At 37.3% G+C, this 17,261-nt stretch overlaps 1 protein-coding gene across 1 annotated transcript in view; it reads left to right on the top strand.

The window, feature by feature from the left end:
* Positions 1-17,261, top strand: part of RELN (reelin) — a 539,216-nt gene that overhangs the window by 83,228 nt on the left and 438,727 nt on the right. Inside the window, exon 2 of the mRNA XM_059074483.2 lies at positions 450-560. Within this exon, the coding sequence (XP_058930466.1) occupies positions 450-560 (111 nt within the window). The remainder of the gene's footprint in view (positions 1-449; positions 561-17,261) is intronic.

Below are 17,261 nucleotides of genomic sequence, written 5' to 3'. Positions count from 1 at the left end.
ATTCTGCTTTTAGCTGATGTAAGATTGTTTCCCACAGTATTGAATATTAAAAAAAATAAGAGGGTTTCATCACAATGCCAAAACTCCAGCAATGCCTTTGATTGCCTTCAGAGGTAGTGATGGAGGTGGAGAAACTGACTATTCAGTACTACATTATTTTCCGATGATTTTGCACATAGCTAGGGAAAGTGTAAATGAATGCAGAAAGGTGGGACTGATGTACTAAATTTAGGACCAGCAATTACAGACATTGGAGTTCTGAGCTTTCGTTTTTTTTCTTTTTCCTCCTCTGTAATTTCTAATATAAAGAAAATACTAAGTAGGGATAGTATAAAAATAATTTGTTAATAATGAGTAAAGATTGTTTTGACAATGTCTAACACTTCAGAAATGTATCTCATTATTCTGACTGTATTAATTAAGGTTTCTTTTTTTCCCCTGTATTTCAGTGACAATTTCAACAAGCACCTTCTTTGATGGCTTACTGGTGACAGGACTATACACATCTACAAGTGTTCAGGCTTCACAGAGCATCAGAGGGTCCAGTGCTTTTGGATTTGGTAAGCTATCCTGACATAAGAAACCCATGACTGTCTACATTTTATACAGTTACAGGTCTTATTTTTTGAAATATCTGTTTTAAAAGTATTTGACATTTATTATTTCAGAAAAAATAATCTGAGGTGATTTTTGTGTGTTTGCTTGAAGTTAGGTGAATTGAAATAAATCATGTAAATATGCAACCAACCATGAGCTTGGTGTTACGGTCTTTCTATCCCTGTCTCCGTGTACTACTGCTATTACACTTGGTCCTATGGGGTTTGAGTAGATTCCTGTGTTCTGTCATTTAGGTTGCTGGAATTGGAATTCATTCTGATGCCCATGCATTTATTCAGTAACCTGTTTTTATAAACAGTTCTTAAAATCCTGAATAGATGAAAAGTGTCACATTGTTTGGCAAGGAAGCATCGCACACAGTGGAAGATAGCAGTAATTGTTGAAATGATTACATTCTGTGAGTATTCATAAAATAATGTGATTTAATATTTGAAATACTGATATGGAGTCTTTGTCCTTAAACCAGAGACCTGGAAGGTTACTTAAGTGGAGGGGCAGAAGGCTACATGATGGTCACTGATCACAGAGGATTCTCGATTTGGAAATCTATAGTTTACCCATAATTCGATAAACATGCCGAGCTGGAATTAAGTAGACCCTTGACAGCATCAAAAATGCAAATTTAACGTATCAATTTATATAAGACATGAAATCGCTGATCCTACTCTAAGATTAGAAAACTGCACAAGACTTCCTCCATTGATGTGAGAAAGGCAAAATTGCATTATCTAAAGCAGCCACGTGTTCAACATTTTATTTTTTCTGGGATCCTTATTAAATAAATAAATTTTACCTACTTTTGATATATGAAAGAACATCTCCTCTATGTTGAGTCCCAGCAGAGCTCTGCCCAGATGACTCACTGCCTGATGTCAGAGCAATAATATTGAGGCTGTATTGTAACCCTGCTGGCCCAAGATGAGGTTCACAGCCTCAGGGCTTAAAGGAACCTAGAAGTCATTTAATAATCCTGTTAAAATTATTTGACATTAGGATTTGCCCCATTTTAGATACCAAATAAGCTTTTATAATCTGTTGGTAACTACGTGTAAGGTCTAATCCTTAAGAAAAAAAATTTAAGTCTAAAAATTCCACTTTTTTAGCCTCACCCTTTGTGTGCTCTGTAGAAGTGAAAGGTCAGCTTACAATCATATATATAATATGTGTACATAAATATATGACATACTACGTGTTATGTTACAATAGGATTTCCAAGTAGGGTTACCAGATTTAACAAATAAAAATGTACAAGACATTGGTTACATTTAAATTTTAGATAAAAACATTTTTAGGATAAGTATGCGTTATTTGGGATAAGATGTCCTGGGTTCTACCTTAACCCAATTAAATCAAAACCTCTGGGAGCCCGGCTTGGCATTGGCTCCCTGGTGATACTAATGTTTACCCAGAGTTGAGAACCACTGTATTGGATCAGTCTAGGGTCCAGCATCTTAAGCATCCCCGGGAACTTGTAAATATAGAGTTCTTGGCCTTACTCCAGACTCAGAGAATCATATACTCTGGGGGATGAGATGCAGTGATTACTTTTTAATAAGGATTCCAGGTGATTCTGATACACACTAAATTTTAAGAACCACTCATCTACATTAGTTAAATGGGAGATACATTATTTAAATAACCATGTAAATATGTAATAGTAAATCTTGCTAGGGGCTAGGCAGGAAATGTACTGAGTGCTGGGAAAGGGCGTGACAGAGAAACGAGATCTAGTCTGGAGTAAAATGGCATGTAGTTTGGAAAGGCTTTCCTGGGGCAGTGGTATTGAGCTGAGATGTGAAGGATGAGTAGGAATTAGTTCACTGAAGGTCTGTGGAATGTGGGACACAGCATACCTGAGGGAGAGAGCAGTAGATGCAAAGGCCTCAGGGTGGGAAGAGGCTGGCTGTGTTCTAGGAATGGAAAGAAAACCTTGGAGTGGCTGACCAGGAACCAAGAGGGCAAGAGGTAAGGCTGGATAGGACACCAGGGCCAGATCATTCAGGATCTTAAGCAGAGAGTGCCATTGAAGGTTTTGGGCTGAGGAGATCACTCTGGTGTCAGCGTGGAGAACAAACAGTTGGGTCCAGCGGTGGATGCAGAAAGACTGTTCTGTGGTTAAAGGTCTGATGCGACAAGGCATGGAAGGAATTCAGGTGCAGGCTGGCATCGGCCAAGCCTGGAAGGAACATATTGGGGGGGATAAGAGCGTGGGCCGTGCAGTCAGGCAGACCTGCTTGCAGATCCATACCCCGACCTTCGTTAGTCATGGGCCTCAGCCACGTTGCTTAACTTCTCTAAGCTTAAGTTCCTCATCTATGAAATGCTGATGACAATGGCAAAATACTCAGTAAAACTAGGTTTTCCAAAATTATAAATCTTGATACCTGAAGCAGCTTCTGCTGAAGTCTGAGCTGAGACCTGAAGTCTCATTCTCCTGAGGACTTGCATATACTTCCTTTGGTGGGGGTGAGGAGGAAGCACACACACACAAACAGGTCTCAGGTGGAATTTTTCTGAAGTTTTTAGACCCAGATGATTTGAGAGGACTTGGCTGCATGAAGTAACCATCATTTACCAAGTTGGAGACTTTTTTTTTTTTTGCGGTAGGCGGGCCTCTCACTGTTGTGGCCTCTCCCCTTGCGGAGCACAGGCTCCGGACGCGCAGGCTCAGAGGCCATGGCTCACGGGCCCAGCCGCTCCGCAGCATGTGGGATCTTCCCGGACCGGGGCACGAAGGCGTGTCCCCTGCATCGGCAGGCAGACTCTCAACCACTGCGCCAACAGGGAAGCCCCAAGTTGGAGCCTTTAAATGAGAAAAATCATTAAGTATCATTTGTAGTATATTATAATTTTATTTATTTATTTTTGGCTGTACTGTGTCTTCTCTGTGCCTGGGCTTTTTCTAGTTGCGGCGAGTGGGGGCTACTCTTCACTGCGGTGCGCGGGCTTCTCATTGCGGTGGCTTCTCTTGTTGTGGAGCACGGGCTCTAGGCACAAAGGCTTCAGTAGTTGTGGCGCGTGGGCTTAGTTGCTCCGCGGCATGTGGGATCTTACGGGACCAGGGCTCGAACCCGTGTCCCCTGCATTGGCAGGCGGATTCTTAATCATTGCGCCACCAAGGAAGCCCTGTAGTATATTATAAACACATTTTGAAAGAACATATAAAAGGCATGTATCATATTGCCTCAGATTTTACCTAGTAACCAAACAAAAAACTAACAATTGAAAATTGTTAGAAATGATTTAAAGACATTTTCTTTAAGGCTTTTAGACTTTAAGACATTTTCTGTTGTGACTCTGAAAGCTATAAAAAGGCAGTTTCACTTGAATTAGAATGTATTTTGGGGCTTCCCTGGTGGCGCAGTGGTTGAGAATCGCCTGCCGATGCAGGGGACACGGGTTCGTGCCCCGGTCCGGGAAGATCCCACATGCCGCGGAGCGGCTGGGTCCGTGAGCCATGGCCGCTGAGCCTGCGCATCCAGAGCCTGTGTTCCACAACGGGAGAGGCCACAACAGTGAGAGGGCCGCGTACCGCAAAAACAAAACAAAAAAAAAGAAAAAAAAAAGAATGTATTTTGATTAACTTAAATTGCATGTAGTCTTCCCGTGACCACCAGCCCTAGGATACAGAGTCTGAAGAGGCTTCTGAACTTGAAGCTCATTGATGGTAGTATGACATCCATAATCAAACTCTCAGGTGTCCCACTGGTCTCTTGGCATTTTTTTTAACATCTTTATTGGAGTATAATTGTTTTACAATGTTGTGTTAGTTTCTGCTGTATAACAAAGTGAATCAGCTATATATATACATACATATATCCCCATATCTCTTCCCTCTTGCGTCTCCCTCCCACACTCCCTATCCCACCCCTCTAGGTGGTCACAAAGCACTGAGCTGACCTGATCTCCCTGTGCAATGCAGCTGCTTCCCACTAGCTATCTACTTTACATTTGGTAGTGTATATATGTCAGTGCTACTTTCTCACTTTGTCCCAACTTACCTTCCCATTCCCCGTGTCCTCAAGTCCATTCTCCACGTCTGCGTTTTTATTCCTGTCCTGCCCCTAGGTTCTTCAGAACCATTTTTTTAATAGATTACATATATATGTGTTAGCATACGATATTTGTTTTTCTCTTTCTGACTTACTTCACTTTGTATGACAGACTCTAAGTCCATCCACCTCACTGCAAATAACTCAATTTTGTTTCTTTTTATGGCTGAGTAATATTCCATTGTATATATGTGCCACATCTTTATCCATTCATCTGCTGATGGACACTTAGGTTGCTTCCATGTCCTGGCTATTGTAAATAGAGCTGCAGTGAACATTGTGGTACATGACTCTTTTTTGAATTATGGTTTTCTCAGGGTATATGCCCAGTAGTGGGATTGCTGGGTCGTGTGGTAGTTCTATTTTTAGTTTTTTAAGGAACCTCCGTACTGTTCTCCATAGTGGCTGTATCAATTTACATTCCCACCAGCAGTGCAAGAGGCTTCCCTTTTCTCCACACCCTCTTCAGCATTTATTTTTTGTAGTTTTTTTGATGATGGCCATTCTGACTGGTGTGAGGTGATACCTCATTGTAGTTATGATTTGCATTTCTCTAATGATTAGTGATGTTGAGCATCCTTTCATGTGTTTGTTGGTTATCTGTATATCTTCTTTGGAGAAATGTCTATTTAGATCTTCTGCCCATTTTTGGATTGGGTTGTTTGTTTTTTTGATATTGAGCTGCATGAACTACTTGTATATTTTGGATATTAATCCTTTGTCAGTTGCTTCATTTGCAAATATTTTCTCCCATTCTGAGGGTTTTCTTTTCATCTTGTTTATGGTTTCCTTTGCTGTGCAAAAGCTTTTAGGTTTAATTAGGTCCCGTTTGTTTATTTTGGTTTTATTTCCATTTCTCTAGGAGGTGGGTCAGAAAGGATCTTGCTGTGATGCATGAGAGTATTCTGCCTATGTTTTTCTCTAAGAGTTTTATAGTGTCTGGCCTTACATTTAGGGCTTTAATCCATTTTGAGTTTATTAAACTCTGAAGAACCTAGGGGCAGGACAGGAATAAAAACGCAGACATAGAGAATGGACTTGAGGACACGGGGAAGGGGAAGGGGAAGCTGGGACGAAGTGAGAGAGTAGCATGCACATATATATACTACCAAATGTAAAACAGATAGCTAGTGGGAAGCAGCCACATAGCACAGGGAGATCAGCTCGGTGCTTTGTGTCCACCTAGAGGGGTGGAATAGGGAGGGTAGGAGTGAGATGCAAGAGGGAGGAGATATAGGGATATATGTTTATGTATAGCTGATTCACTTTGTTATACAGCAGAAACTAACATACCATTGTAAAGCAATTATACTCCAATAAAGATGTTAAAAAATAAAATAAAATAATATACCTGAATTTTGTTAAACAGTTAATCTTCATAAATGATAGAATAGAAAGCAGAAGATTAAATGTCTTTGTAGGTAAATAGTCATTTTTGGAAACAAAAGCACATTAATTTTTTGAGTATTTAAGTTTAATATATTCTGTATAATTTAAATAAAATAGAAAAAATTCAATTTGAGTAGGGTACAGGTGAGAAAGCAGAGGAAAAGTCTTATAGAAGACTTATAGAAAATGTAACAGAATTGCTGCTTTTTGATAGTTTAGTAGTTATAGTAGGATCAGGCTGAAGTAGTGTGGCATTCTTTGATCTAGAACAAAAGAATTATTGAATACATAATCTATCATTAGGCTCTGACTTAATTGATGGACTGTTAAGCAAACATGACTTGTTTGGCATTTTCCCAATATGTCGTGGAATTAGTGTGTGATATGTTTAACTAGCTGTGATAAATAAGGCAAAGTAAAACATATAGTTGAGTCTAAAAAGGTACTTTCGGAAAGTTTTTTCTGCTTATAGTTAATTTTAATCGTACTGATTACACTGAAGTTAATAGCCACTCTCTTTTGAATATAAAATGTGTGTATGACCAGCCAAAATAAGGCCATAATTATCCTTAAGATACTGTGGTATAAATGTACTTCCACTAACATAACTACAGCCTTTTATGTGAAACCAGAATTCTTTAAATCATACCTCACTGACCAAAAATAGACAAATGCCTAATAGCCAGAAATACCTTAAAACAATAGCTATGCAAAAGATGACTGTATGCCAGCAATGCATGATTTTAAATACCTCATTTTGCTTGTCAGTATAAGAAAACATGCTGCTCTAGGGAAGTGTGATGTTTAATTATGTGTATCTCTTTGTGAATCCCAGAAAAAATGCTTCCCTCTTGTCTTTGGCACTGAATTCCAGCTCAGTCATGTAAATCTTCAAGGCTTATTGTGGTTGCTCAGTGAAATGCTATTTGAATATCCTTTCATGCAAAATTGTTCCTTTTCCAGACACTGAAATCCATTTTACTCAATATTTAGTATTCTGGCTCTAAAAGCATATTACTCAGTTTTTGGTATTCTGGCTCTCTAAAACCTGAGAATCAGGTTTGCACATCTGATGGGTTGCAGCCACACTTCAAATTGTTAGACCATGCATAAATTAAACTTTTGTTAGACCTTGCATAAATTGCTTTGCAATTCCTAGATAAGTTTGATCAGCTAATACATCAGCCATTTTAGCAGTTTTTCACGTAAACCTTTATAATTGCCTATGTGTTTCATTTATTTTTTCTGTAATAATTATCCATTCGAGAGTCAATCATTTGTTAATTTATAAAACTCGTAATATGGCAAGACTTGATGGAATCTAAGTTTGGGGAGAAAATGTAATAAACAGATCCAAGATATGTTCTTGGATTTAGTCAATCCTGTCATGTTTTTAGTAGACTAAGCAACTACCATAAAAATTTAATATTTTCAGCATTATCTTTGAAGCACAGTATTAGAACTTTTGAACTTAATGATCTGATTTTTTTCCAGTGTGATATGACACTCTAACTTTAGATGAATAGGGATAGATTTACAAAGCAAAGTAAATATTTTAAGACTTCAAATTTTAGTAAATCTTATATTGGTCACTAGTTAATAAGAATGTGTACTTTACCAGTAGATTTAGATTGTATGTTAATCTTTCATTTCCAGAATGCAAGTTTTTGTTACTACTTTGTTTTATTGTCACTAAGAATAAAAACATAGGGTCTATTTAAGCTAATTTTTGGATATCCTTCATATTAAAACTAACTAGAACTTTTTACCACTTTACTAAGTATCACCAGAACAGCTGCATCCCTGGACACTAACTATAGTTCAGTCTTAGGTATCCTGTCTGTGTGACTGAGACATACACGTGTTATGAATACATACACATATTTAGGCCATAATATCTGTAAAGAAGGGGCAGCCACTAGCAACTTCATTAAATAACATCCTTTATAGTAGTGGCATTTATTTAGTAGCTGCAATTAAGTTGAATTACTCAGATGATCTGGTTAAATTTATTTTGTCTGTCTCTTTACAAAGAAATGCTTTGTAACATACTTGAGGAATTTTAAACACATTGAGGGATTGGAAGCATGACCTTTTATTGGGATGGTAAATGATCTATAATTAACAAGAAGACTCTAGTTTAATTAAACAAATTACTGTAGTCAATAGTACAAAGAGCATAGTTGACAAGAGATGAAATTGCCATTAATCTTTCCTCTATATAGGGTATTAGAATAAGTTTGTTCTTTATTCATTCCATCTGGGTATGCCAGCATTACCTTGACTAAGAAATACTATTACATAGTTTGCATTTGACATATGACAAAGAATTCAGGGATATTTCCCAGTTCCTAAATCACTAAAAAGAATCACTTACTAGAGTAATCGGCATGATGAATAAAACTGTTGGATTCATCAATCGACAGATTGCTAGAGAAAATGTTGAGGGGCATGAGATTTGGGCCAAGCGGAGGAGTTAGTGGAGAAAGGCAGCTCAGTGCAGGGGTCATGATGTGACCTCTGGAGTGAGGCAGCTCCAACTATATGCCCGGCCCTGCTTCTTCCTACCTTGGACCACATACTTTCCTTCCCTGAGCTTCAGTGTCTCCATTTGTAAAATGAGGTTGATAAGAAAGGCCAGTTCACAAAGTTGTTAGGTGGGTTAAGTGAGATTATCTATTCAACTGCCTTGTATATATGCCCAAAATAGGTGGTTTTTTTTAATCACTCAGAAAGAAGTGAGAATTCTTTCTTTGAAATAGGAAACAGAATGACAAGATGCTACAAGTGGCAGAAGATATGAAAGTGGGAGGTGACATTAATTTGGAGTGGGGGAAATACACCCAACTTTTTAAAATAATTAATTAATCGGCTGCATTGGGTCTTCGTTGCTGCGCGGGCTTTCTCTAGTTGCGGCGAGTGGGGGCTACTCCCTGTTGCTCTGCACAGGCTTCTCATTGCAGTGGCTTCTCTTGTTGTGGAGCACGGGCTCTAGGCGCACGGGCTTACGTAGTTGCAGCATGGGGGCTCAGTAGTTGCAGCATGCAGGTTCGGTAGTTGTGGCTCGCGGGCTCTAGAGCGCAGTCTCAGTAGTTGTGGCATGTGGGCTTTGTTGCTCCACGGCATGTGGGATCTTCCCAGACCAGGGATCAAACCCGTGTCGCCTGCATTGGCAAGTAGATTCTTAACCACTGTGCCACCAGGGAAGTCCTGCACCCAATTTCTTACCCATAGAACTTGGAGCTGAAATGTACCTTGGGTAGAGCCTGGCTCAGCCCCTGCCCCAGTGTATAGGTAAGGAGGCAAGGCTTAGGAAGGGCAAGTGGTGACTGCACGAGAGAGAGTGTAGGTGTGAAGACTAAAACCAGGTGTTCTAACATCATATACAGTCTCAGATACTTTTTAAAAAAATATTTCACATACTATATATTTACCATTTGAAGTGTACTTTTCAATGATTTCTAGTATATTCACAAGGTTGTGCAACGAACACCACTATCCAATTCCAGAATATTTCGTCACCTCCAAAAGAAACCCCATCCCTGTTAGCAGTCACTCCCTATTCCTTCCTCCCCTTAGTCTCTGACAACTACTGATCTACCTTCTGTCTCTATGGACTTGCCTGTTTTAGACATTTCAAGTGGACAGGATCATATAATATGTGGCCCTTTGTGTCTGGCTTATTTAGCATGATGTTTTCAAGGTTCATCCATGTTGTAGCATATATCAGTAGTTCATTCCTTTTTATGGCTAAATCATATTCCATTGTATGGATATACTACAGTTTTAAGTGATATACTATATTTGGTAGTGTCTGGATTCTTAAAAGGAGTTAGGGCTGTGCAAATTGGAAAAGTTCAAGGAGGATGCAAAGTGAATGACCACCAGAATCCTTAAATAACTATCAGCAGCTCTAACAGCTCTAAAGATGCAAATTGCTTCACCTGTTCTATGGTTCAGACCAGAAAATAGTTAGAAATCAAGATAAATTGCTCCTTTGCCCTAGTTTCTGCCATTTAAGGGAGATAGGTCACTGTGGCATGTTTTTATCCTAACCCTTTGGCCTCAGTTTAAACCACGGGATACACAAGCTAAGCTGAGTCATTCAAATTTACTAGTACAGGAATTTGGAATTAAGACTCATCAGTCACAGTTCAACAATTCGTGAGTTGGATCAAGGCACATGTAAATATTTGGGAGCTCTGTGCAGCCCTCCTCTACAGTGGCTCAGAGGAAGGTCGTGCAGAGAGAGGAGAAGAACAGAGAGACAGAATGCTGCCTGGGGTATCAGAGCTTTCCAGGCTCTTATTTTAGGCTTTCTTCCCACTAGGCTCAGATATTCTTGGGCTCTAAGAAACAATTAAAAATAGTTAACATTTATCAAGCATTTGCTATGTGCCAGGTGTGTGTTGTAGGTATTAACTCTTTTGATCCTAACAAAAATCCTACTATAATTATGCTCATCTTGTTGGTAAAGAACCTAAGGTACAGAGAGGGCAGAAAACTTGCCCAGGGTCACACACAGGGAGTTGCAAAGCCATAATCCAAACCCGGCTCTATAGCCTCTCATTAAACTCCACTTACAGACCAAGCCAGCTTGAGTTGGTTTCTATTACAACCAAAAAAACCTTGACTAAAAAAACGCCCTCTCTGCTGTAGCCCTGCGTGTCCCTAACCCCCATCTCTTACCAGCCTCCTTCTATTCCTTTCTAGTCACCTACTCTCACCACACACACACACACACACACACACACACACACACACACACACACACACACACACACACACACACACACCCCTGTGTAGCAATCATAGTAACCCACACACAGTTTCAAAATCCCAGCTGCTTTAGACCTTGTTTATACTGCTTAGAATTCCTTCTGGCTCTGTCTGCTGGGCAAGCATCCTGCCGTCTTTTAGGGCCTCTGTCCTGACTCACCTCCTTTCTGTTCCTCCCTGGTCCCCACCTCATGGAACTCTCTGCTCCTTCCTCCATGCTACACTCTGTGACCTTTACCAGACGTCTCTAACAATCTGCTGAATTTACTTATTTAAAAAACCTTTATACCTCTTTGAGGATGAGAGATGGTCTTGTTATTACCTTCACTCTCATGGCACATAACAAGTGCTCAATAAATATTTATTGAATGAATAAACCAAGAAAAATCTTTGAGGCTTCATCGGGTATTTTACTGTTTACTAGCACTGACATTAGTAAATGCATGTATGTGCACAAGTGGACGGGTATGGATAAGAGAGAGAGAATATTACTGTCTTTAAGTTTGAGTGTATTTCTGAATCTGTATATGTATATATAAGTCTGTACATCTGGACAGACATTTAAGACCAGAGGAACAAATGTATATTGTATCATCAGAGATCCTGGAGAAATTTATTATCCTGCCTACTACTTTGTTCCTTTCTCTCCTGGAAGTGGCAGGCACCAGTGCCTTCAGATAGGAGAGTGATTGATTAAGTGCCTTCTATAGGATCAAGAGAGTAGAAAGAATGTCAAGAGATCATCCAGTTCATCTTCATATCATAGGGCAAGTCAATGTCTGAATGATACGTGACAGCTAAGTTCTAATTTTATCTCTTAGATCTTTACAAAAAATGGTGATTCTATAATTTCTTGGGAATATAGTCTAAGAGTACATCAAGTGAGATGATTAAGGAAGATTTTCTGGTATATATGTGTAATCCTTTGCATAACTTTAACACTTTTTTTACATAATTTTTTATATAATTGAAAATGGTAGATGTTAGTTTAAAAGCTATTAAGTCACTTGTTTTCATTCCTTTAGGCAAACAGCAAACAAATGACAGCAAAAAACCAAGCAAACAAAAAACCTAACAAACAAAAAACCTAAAAGAAACCCAGCACTTGACCTATGATTCAATCCATTTCATAGCTCCTGAATAATTTACTTGTCTATTTTCTCTGGACAGTCCACAGATTCTAGGTAGAGGAATTCAGCCCTGATAAGATATGTGCCCAGAAACCACTGCAGTTACTTTAAAAATGTACCCCTAAGGAAGAGGAGTTCTTGTAGCTCCATTCTCTTTCTTATTCTTACTCAAATCTATGTGCTCAGGAACAGAGTAAACTGGCTGCTCATAAATAAGAACATCAGTAAAGTCACATTTTTAGAGCAGATTCTAATAGAAGTTGCCACTATGTTGTATAAGTTATGAATTTCGAATTGTTCTGTTATAATTTTGCCTGTTAGTGTTAAAAAATTATTGGCAAAGAGACTCCTTTGCCTTGGCAAGTGTAACCTAATTTTTGTTATTAAAGAAGATATTTGCTCTGAAGACTGAGCACCTAACGAAAAGGATAGAGCACTGGTCATTAGTACTCTAGGTCATGGGGTACTTTCTCATATGCCCAAGTTTTTAAGAATAATTCTGGAAAATAAGTTTCTGTAAATGAAGTCTTATCCCTCACTAGATAAAAGCAGAATCGGAAATACTTTTCTCTCTTTTTCTTAAATAATAATTTTTAAAACCACTTAGGAATCCTGCATCTTTGCTAATAAGAGATAACTGTTTTCTGTAAGAGTGAGACTTTTCACAGTATGCTGTCCACTTTAACCGGAGACAAGATTGAGTATATGCTTAAGGGAATAAACTTTAAAACAACTGGTCTAGTGGTCGTTTTGCTTGTAATGTAGTTTCGTGTTCAGGTTTTCCAGTCCTTTTTTGAGGTATCCAAGTAATGATAAATGAGTTTATGTTTCATGTTCACAGTAATTGGTTTATAAATACTCATGGGTAAGGTTGGCCTCTTCTTTCCTGGCAGTCAAATTTGAGAAGAACTTAAAATAATTTTACAGTGTTCTTACTTCCTAGAAATAATTCTGATAATTATCTTTGAAGTATTAAAAAAAGTGAAAGCAAATTCTTGGCATTGTTTAGAAAATAGTTCTGGGTGCAACATGTGAATCTGAAAACAGATGTAGGAGTCGAATAAAGGCACTTCACCAAATGCCAGTTCTGTTTTCACTCTTGTCTTCTGTTGTGGTTTGTATTCAACCCTCTGATGCTGAGTTTTGCATGTAGCCTAATAGACATGTAGGCTGCTCTCTGAAGCAAGCACACAACTAAATTACTGTTTTCAGGACTCTAAATGTGTGAATGGAAAGACACTTGATAGTCTGGGAGTTGCCATTTTGGAAAACAGAATAGCAAAAATTGTTACTATTTTGGTGAAAGTTCAGACTGAGCTCCCCTCCTGCTTTTCTTCCTATGTGTTTTCATACATCAGAACCATGTTGTTGCTATTATCTAGTTAATTATGTTATTTCTGGTTCTCTTTCAGAAAGTTCCTCTCCACATGAACTCTAGTAAATAGCAAGTTAAAAGTAAAATAAATGGAGCTATCAGACATCAGGCTCTGGAAAGATGTTTTATTTATCCTTAGTTGTTTTCTTTTTAAAATAATTATTTGCATTATGAGACGATTCTTTTTTAACTTGACTTTTAACCTCAATGATCCAATAGCATTTCTAACAATAATAATAAAAATGGAGAGAAATATGTTACTAATAAAAGAATTCAATTGGGATTTGGCTTTCTGCTTCTGGAGAATGGGACAAATGACCAGCTCTAGAATAATGATGAGGTTGATGAAGTCTATACCTTAAGCCCCTAGCCTTCCCTTCCGTTTTCTGTTTCTTGCTGTTGTTCGCTTTTTAACAAGGAAATGATAGCCACATCTTAGAATGAATTTTAAAATGTTGTGTTAATAGCAGCTTTTCCCACACTGTTTCTTGAAAACATTAGTGTCTCATGGTATATTAATAGGTCTTATGTGGAAAAAGAGTAAAAAAGCTTGGAATATGGCTGGTTAAAGAAAGTTACAGTACTTCTTAAAATTTTTAATACGCTTTTGTTTGTTTTTCTTTTGGAGCTGTAATTCACATAATATAAAACTTGCCATTTAAAAGTGTACACTTCAGTGATTCTTAGTATATTCACTGTGTTCTGCAGCCATCACCACTAACGTGAAAACATTTCCATCACCCCAGAAAGAACCCTATACCCATTAGCAGTCAGTCCCAAATCCCCCCTCCTCCTACCCCCTGGCAACCACTAATCTAATTCCTGTCTCTATAGCTTTGCCTGTTCTGGACATTTTATATAAATGAAATAATGATATGTGACCTTTTGTTACTGGCTTCTTTTACTTAACATGTTTTCAGGTTCATCCATATTGAACCATATTAAAGGATGAAGTACTTCATTCTTATTTATGGCTAGATAATAGTTCACTGTTTGGATATTCCATATTTTATTTGTTCATTTATCTTTTGGACATTTGGATTGTTTCCATTTTTGGAACTTTTGGCTATTATGAATAATTCTCCTATAAACATTCATATATAAGTTCTTGTATGAACATATATTTTAAATTGTTTTAAAATTCCACTTAGGAGTGGAACTGTTTGGTCATATGGTAATTCTATGTTTAATTTTTTAAGGAACTGCTGAACTGTTTTCCATAGCAGCTGCACCCTTTTACAGGCCCAGTAGCAATATATGAGGTCTCAATTTCTCTGTATCTTTGACAATGCTTATTTTCTTTTCTCTTTTTAGAGTAGATATGAAGTGGTATCTCATTGTGGTTTGATTTTTTTATTTCCTTAATGACTAATGATGTTAAACATCTTTTCACGTGTTTATTGGTCATTTATATATTTTTGAAAAAAATGTCTATTCAAGGCCTTGACCCATTTTAAGAATTGGATTATCAGTATTTTTATTGTCACATTGTTAAGTCTAATGAAATTTTTCACACTGTGAATTTTCAAGAACAGCATATAATAAGCTTTCTTTTAAAAACTTATGTTAGCATGGAGTTCTTTTTTTCCCAAAGGATATCTGTTTACATCTTTCAGAGCTAGTTTTGCATGGGACAGTTTTGGAAGCACTGTTTTAAAGAATAGAGCATCGTGACTAAGTGGGTTTTTTAAATCCCTGGACTGTAAGGATGGTATAATTGTAGAACATCTAATGTGTTTTCTTTCTGCTTTCTAATTGTCTGAAAGCTAAGAAGTGCTTGTGTAATAAAAATGCTAATTTTTAAAGATTAAAAAATGAACAAACATTTTGCCCTAGTGGTAAAGGCAACCAAAAGAAAACAAACAATAAACTCATACCATTTGCAAAAGAAGAAAGACAGGCGTCCAATAAATGTGAGCAAAATATTCAACTCACTTCCAATAAAAATGCATTATTATGGACTTCCCTGGTGGTCCAGTGGTTAAGACTCCATGCTTCCAATGCAGGGGGCATGGGTTCTATCCCTGGTTGGGGAACTAAGATCCCAAATGCCGCACAGCACGGCTGAAAAAAAATAGAGTATACAGTAAATAAATAAATAAATAAAAATAGAGCATACCTTTAAAACTACATTATTAAAGCAGTTCTGAGGTATATTTCTTAATCTGGCAAAGATGTTTAAACTCATATATATTTAATTTTGACACCGATGCTGGAAAATAGCTATTTATTGTTGATGTTGGTGTATACTGGGTTAGTGGCAATATGTAAACAGAACCATTAAAATGTTCATATACTTTGACATATTTCTTTTAGTTTGGGGAAATCTATTATAAATTTTAAAAAACCAGAAATGTAGACAAAGCTTGATGTATATGATTGTTCACCAAAACACTATTTGATAGAAAAAATTTGCAAGTAGTTTAAATGCCCAGTAACATGGGAATGATGAAATATGTTTGAGAATTAATGGGAATAAAATGATGCCATTAAAATTCTATTGTTGTATAATATTTTATGGCATGAGAAAATGGTTACAGGATAACTGAAATGACTATATATATGTCTGTATGTATACATATATATTTGTATGTGGATATATATACACATACATATACACACACACAGTTTGAGTGTTCACCTTGCTTCCTCCAATAATTAACACATCTACACGCGCCTATGAAAGAAACTATAGAAACCCTATTGTTTGACATTATCAGTACAGGTATTAAGTCAGTTAAAAGAAATTGGTTAGATATGTTTACTGTTTATTTTCTATGAATGACTAAACAACATAGTTTGTTAAAAGGCAGTCAGTCCCATGCAGAGGGCATGGACTCGGGAGAAGATGAATTGCAGTACTGGTGTGGGTTTTGATATTAAAGACGATGGTCAAGTAATAAATTTGCCAATTTTAAGATGTGAACTAAGGGCTGTTCTTTAAATATGAGTCCACTGATTGGAGTTTCACTGATTTGGGTTTGTTAAGACATTGTTTTTTTTACATAAACCATATTTCCAGTTTTAGTTTCTTTAAAATGGAGCAAGAACATAAACAGAATTGTGAAGTCTGAGTGCAGAATTCTAAGTATTTATGATTTTTGTTTTGCGATCTTTTGTTTTGGTACCTTTTCCACCATAATTTGAAAGCGGCATTTCTTTAGCTTCTTTTTATCAAGTCTGTCCGAAGCATTCAAGAATTAGTTTGTATAGAAACAACAGAGCTCTCTCTTAAAGGTATTCATTTTTCATTAATTTATGTAGCATTTAATGAAATTAGGATAATAACAGGTTCAAATGTAATAAACAGATTTGGGGGCACACACTAGATAAGTACACATATGAGAACACACCATCCTACATTGTTCGTGGGAATGTAAGTTGGTGCAGCCTCTATGAAGAAGAGTATGGAGGTTCCTCAAAAAACTAAAAATAAAGCTATCATATGATCCAGCAATCCCACTTCTGGGTATATATCTGGAGAAAACTCTAATTCAAAAAGGTACATGCACCTTTATGTCCATAGCAACACTATTTACAATAGCCAAGATATGGAAACAACCTAAATGTCCATCAACAGATGAATGGATAAAGAAGATGTGGCATGTATATACAATGGAATATTACTCAGCCATAAAAAAGAATGAAATAATGCAATTTGCAGCAACATGGATGGACCTAGAGATTATCATACTAAGTGAAGTTGGACAGAGAAAAACAAATATCTTATTATATAATTATATGTGGAATCTAAAAAGATGATACAAATGAACTTATTTACAAAACAGAAATAGACTCACAGACATAGAAAACAAACTTATGGTTACCAAAGGGGAAAGGGTTGCTGGGGGGATGGGGAGGGGGGAGAATACACCAGATAAGCACATTGGTGGAAGCACAAAAATCAAACACAAAAGC

This window comes from Kogia breviceps, chromosome 9 (genome assembly GCF_026419965.1).
Source record: "Kogia breviceps isolate mKogBre1 chromosome 9, mKogBre1 haplotype 1, whole genome shotgun sequence".
NCBI classification, from domain to species: Eukaryota; Metazoa; Chordata; class Mammalia; order Artiodactyla; family Physeteridae; genus Kogia; species Kogia breviceps.
The sequence above is the reverse complement of the archived record's forward strand: the minus strand, read 5'-3'. Positions and strand labels throughout refer to the sequence as shown.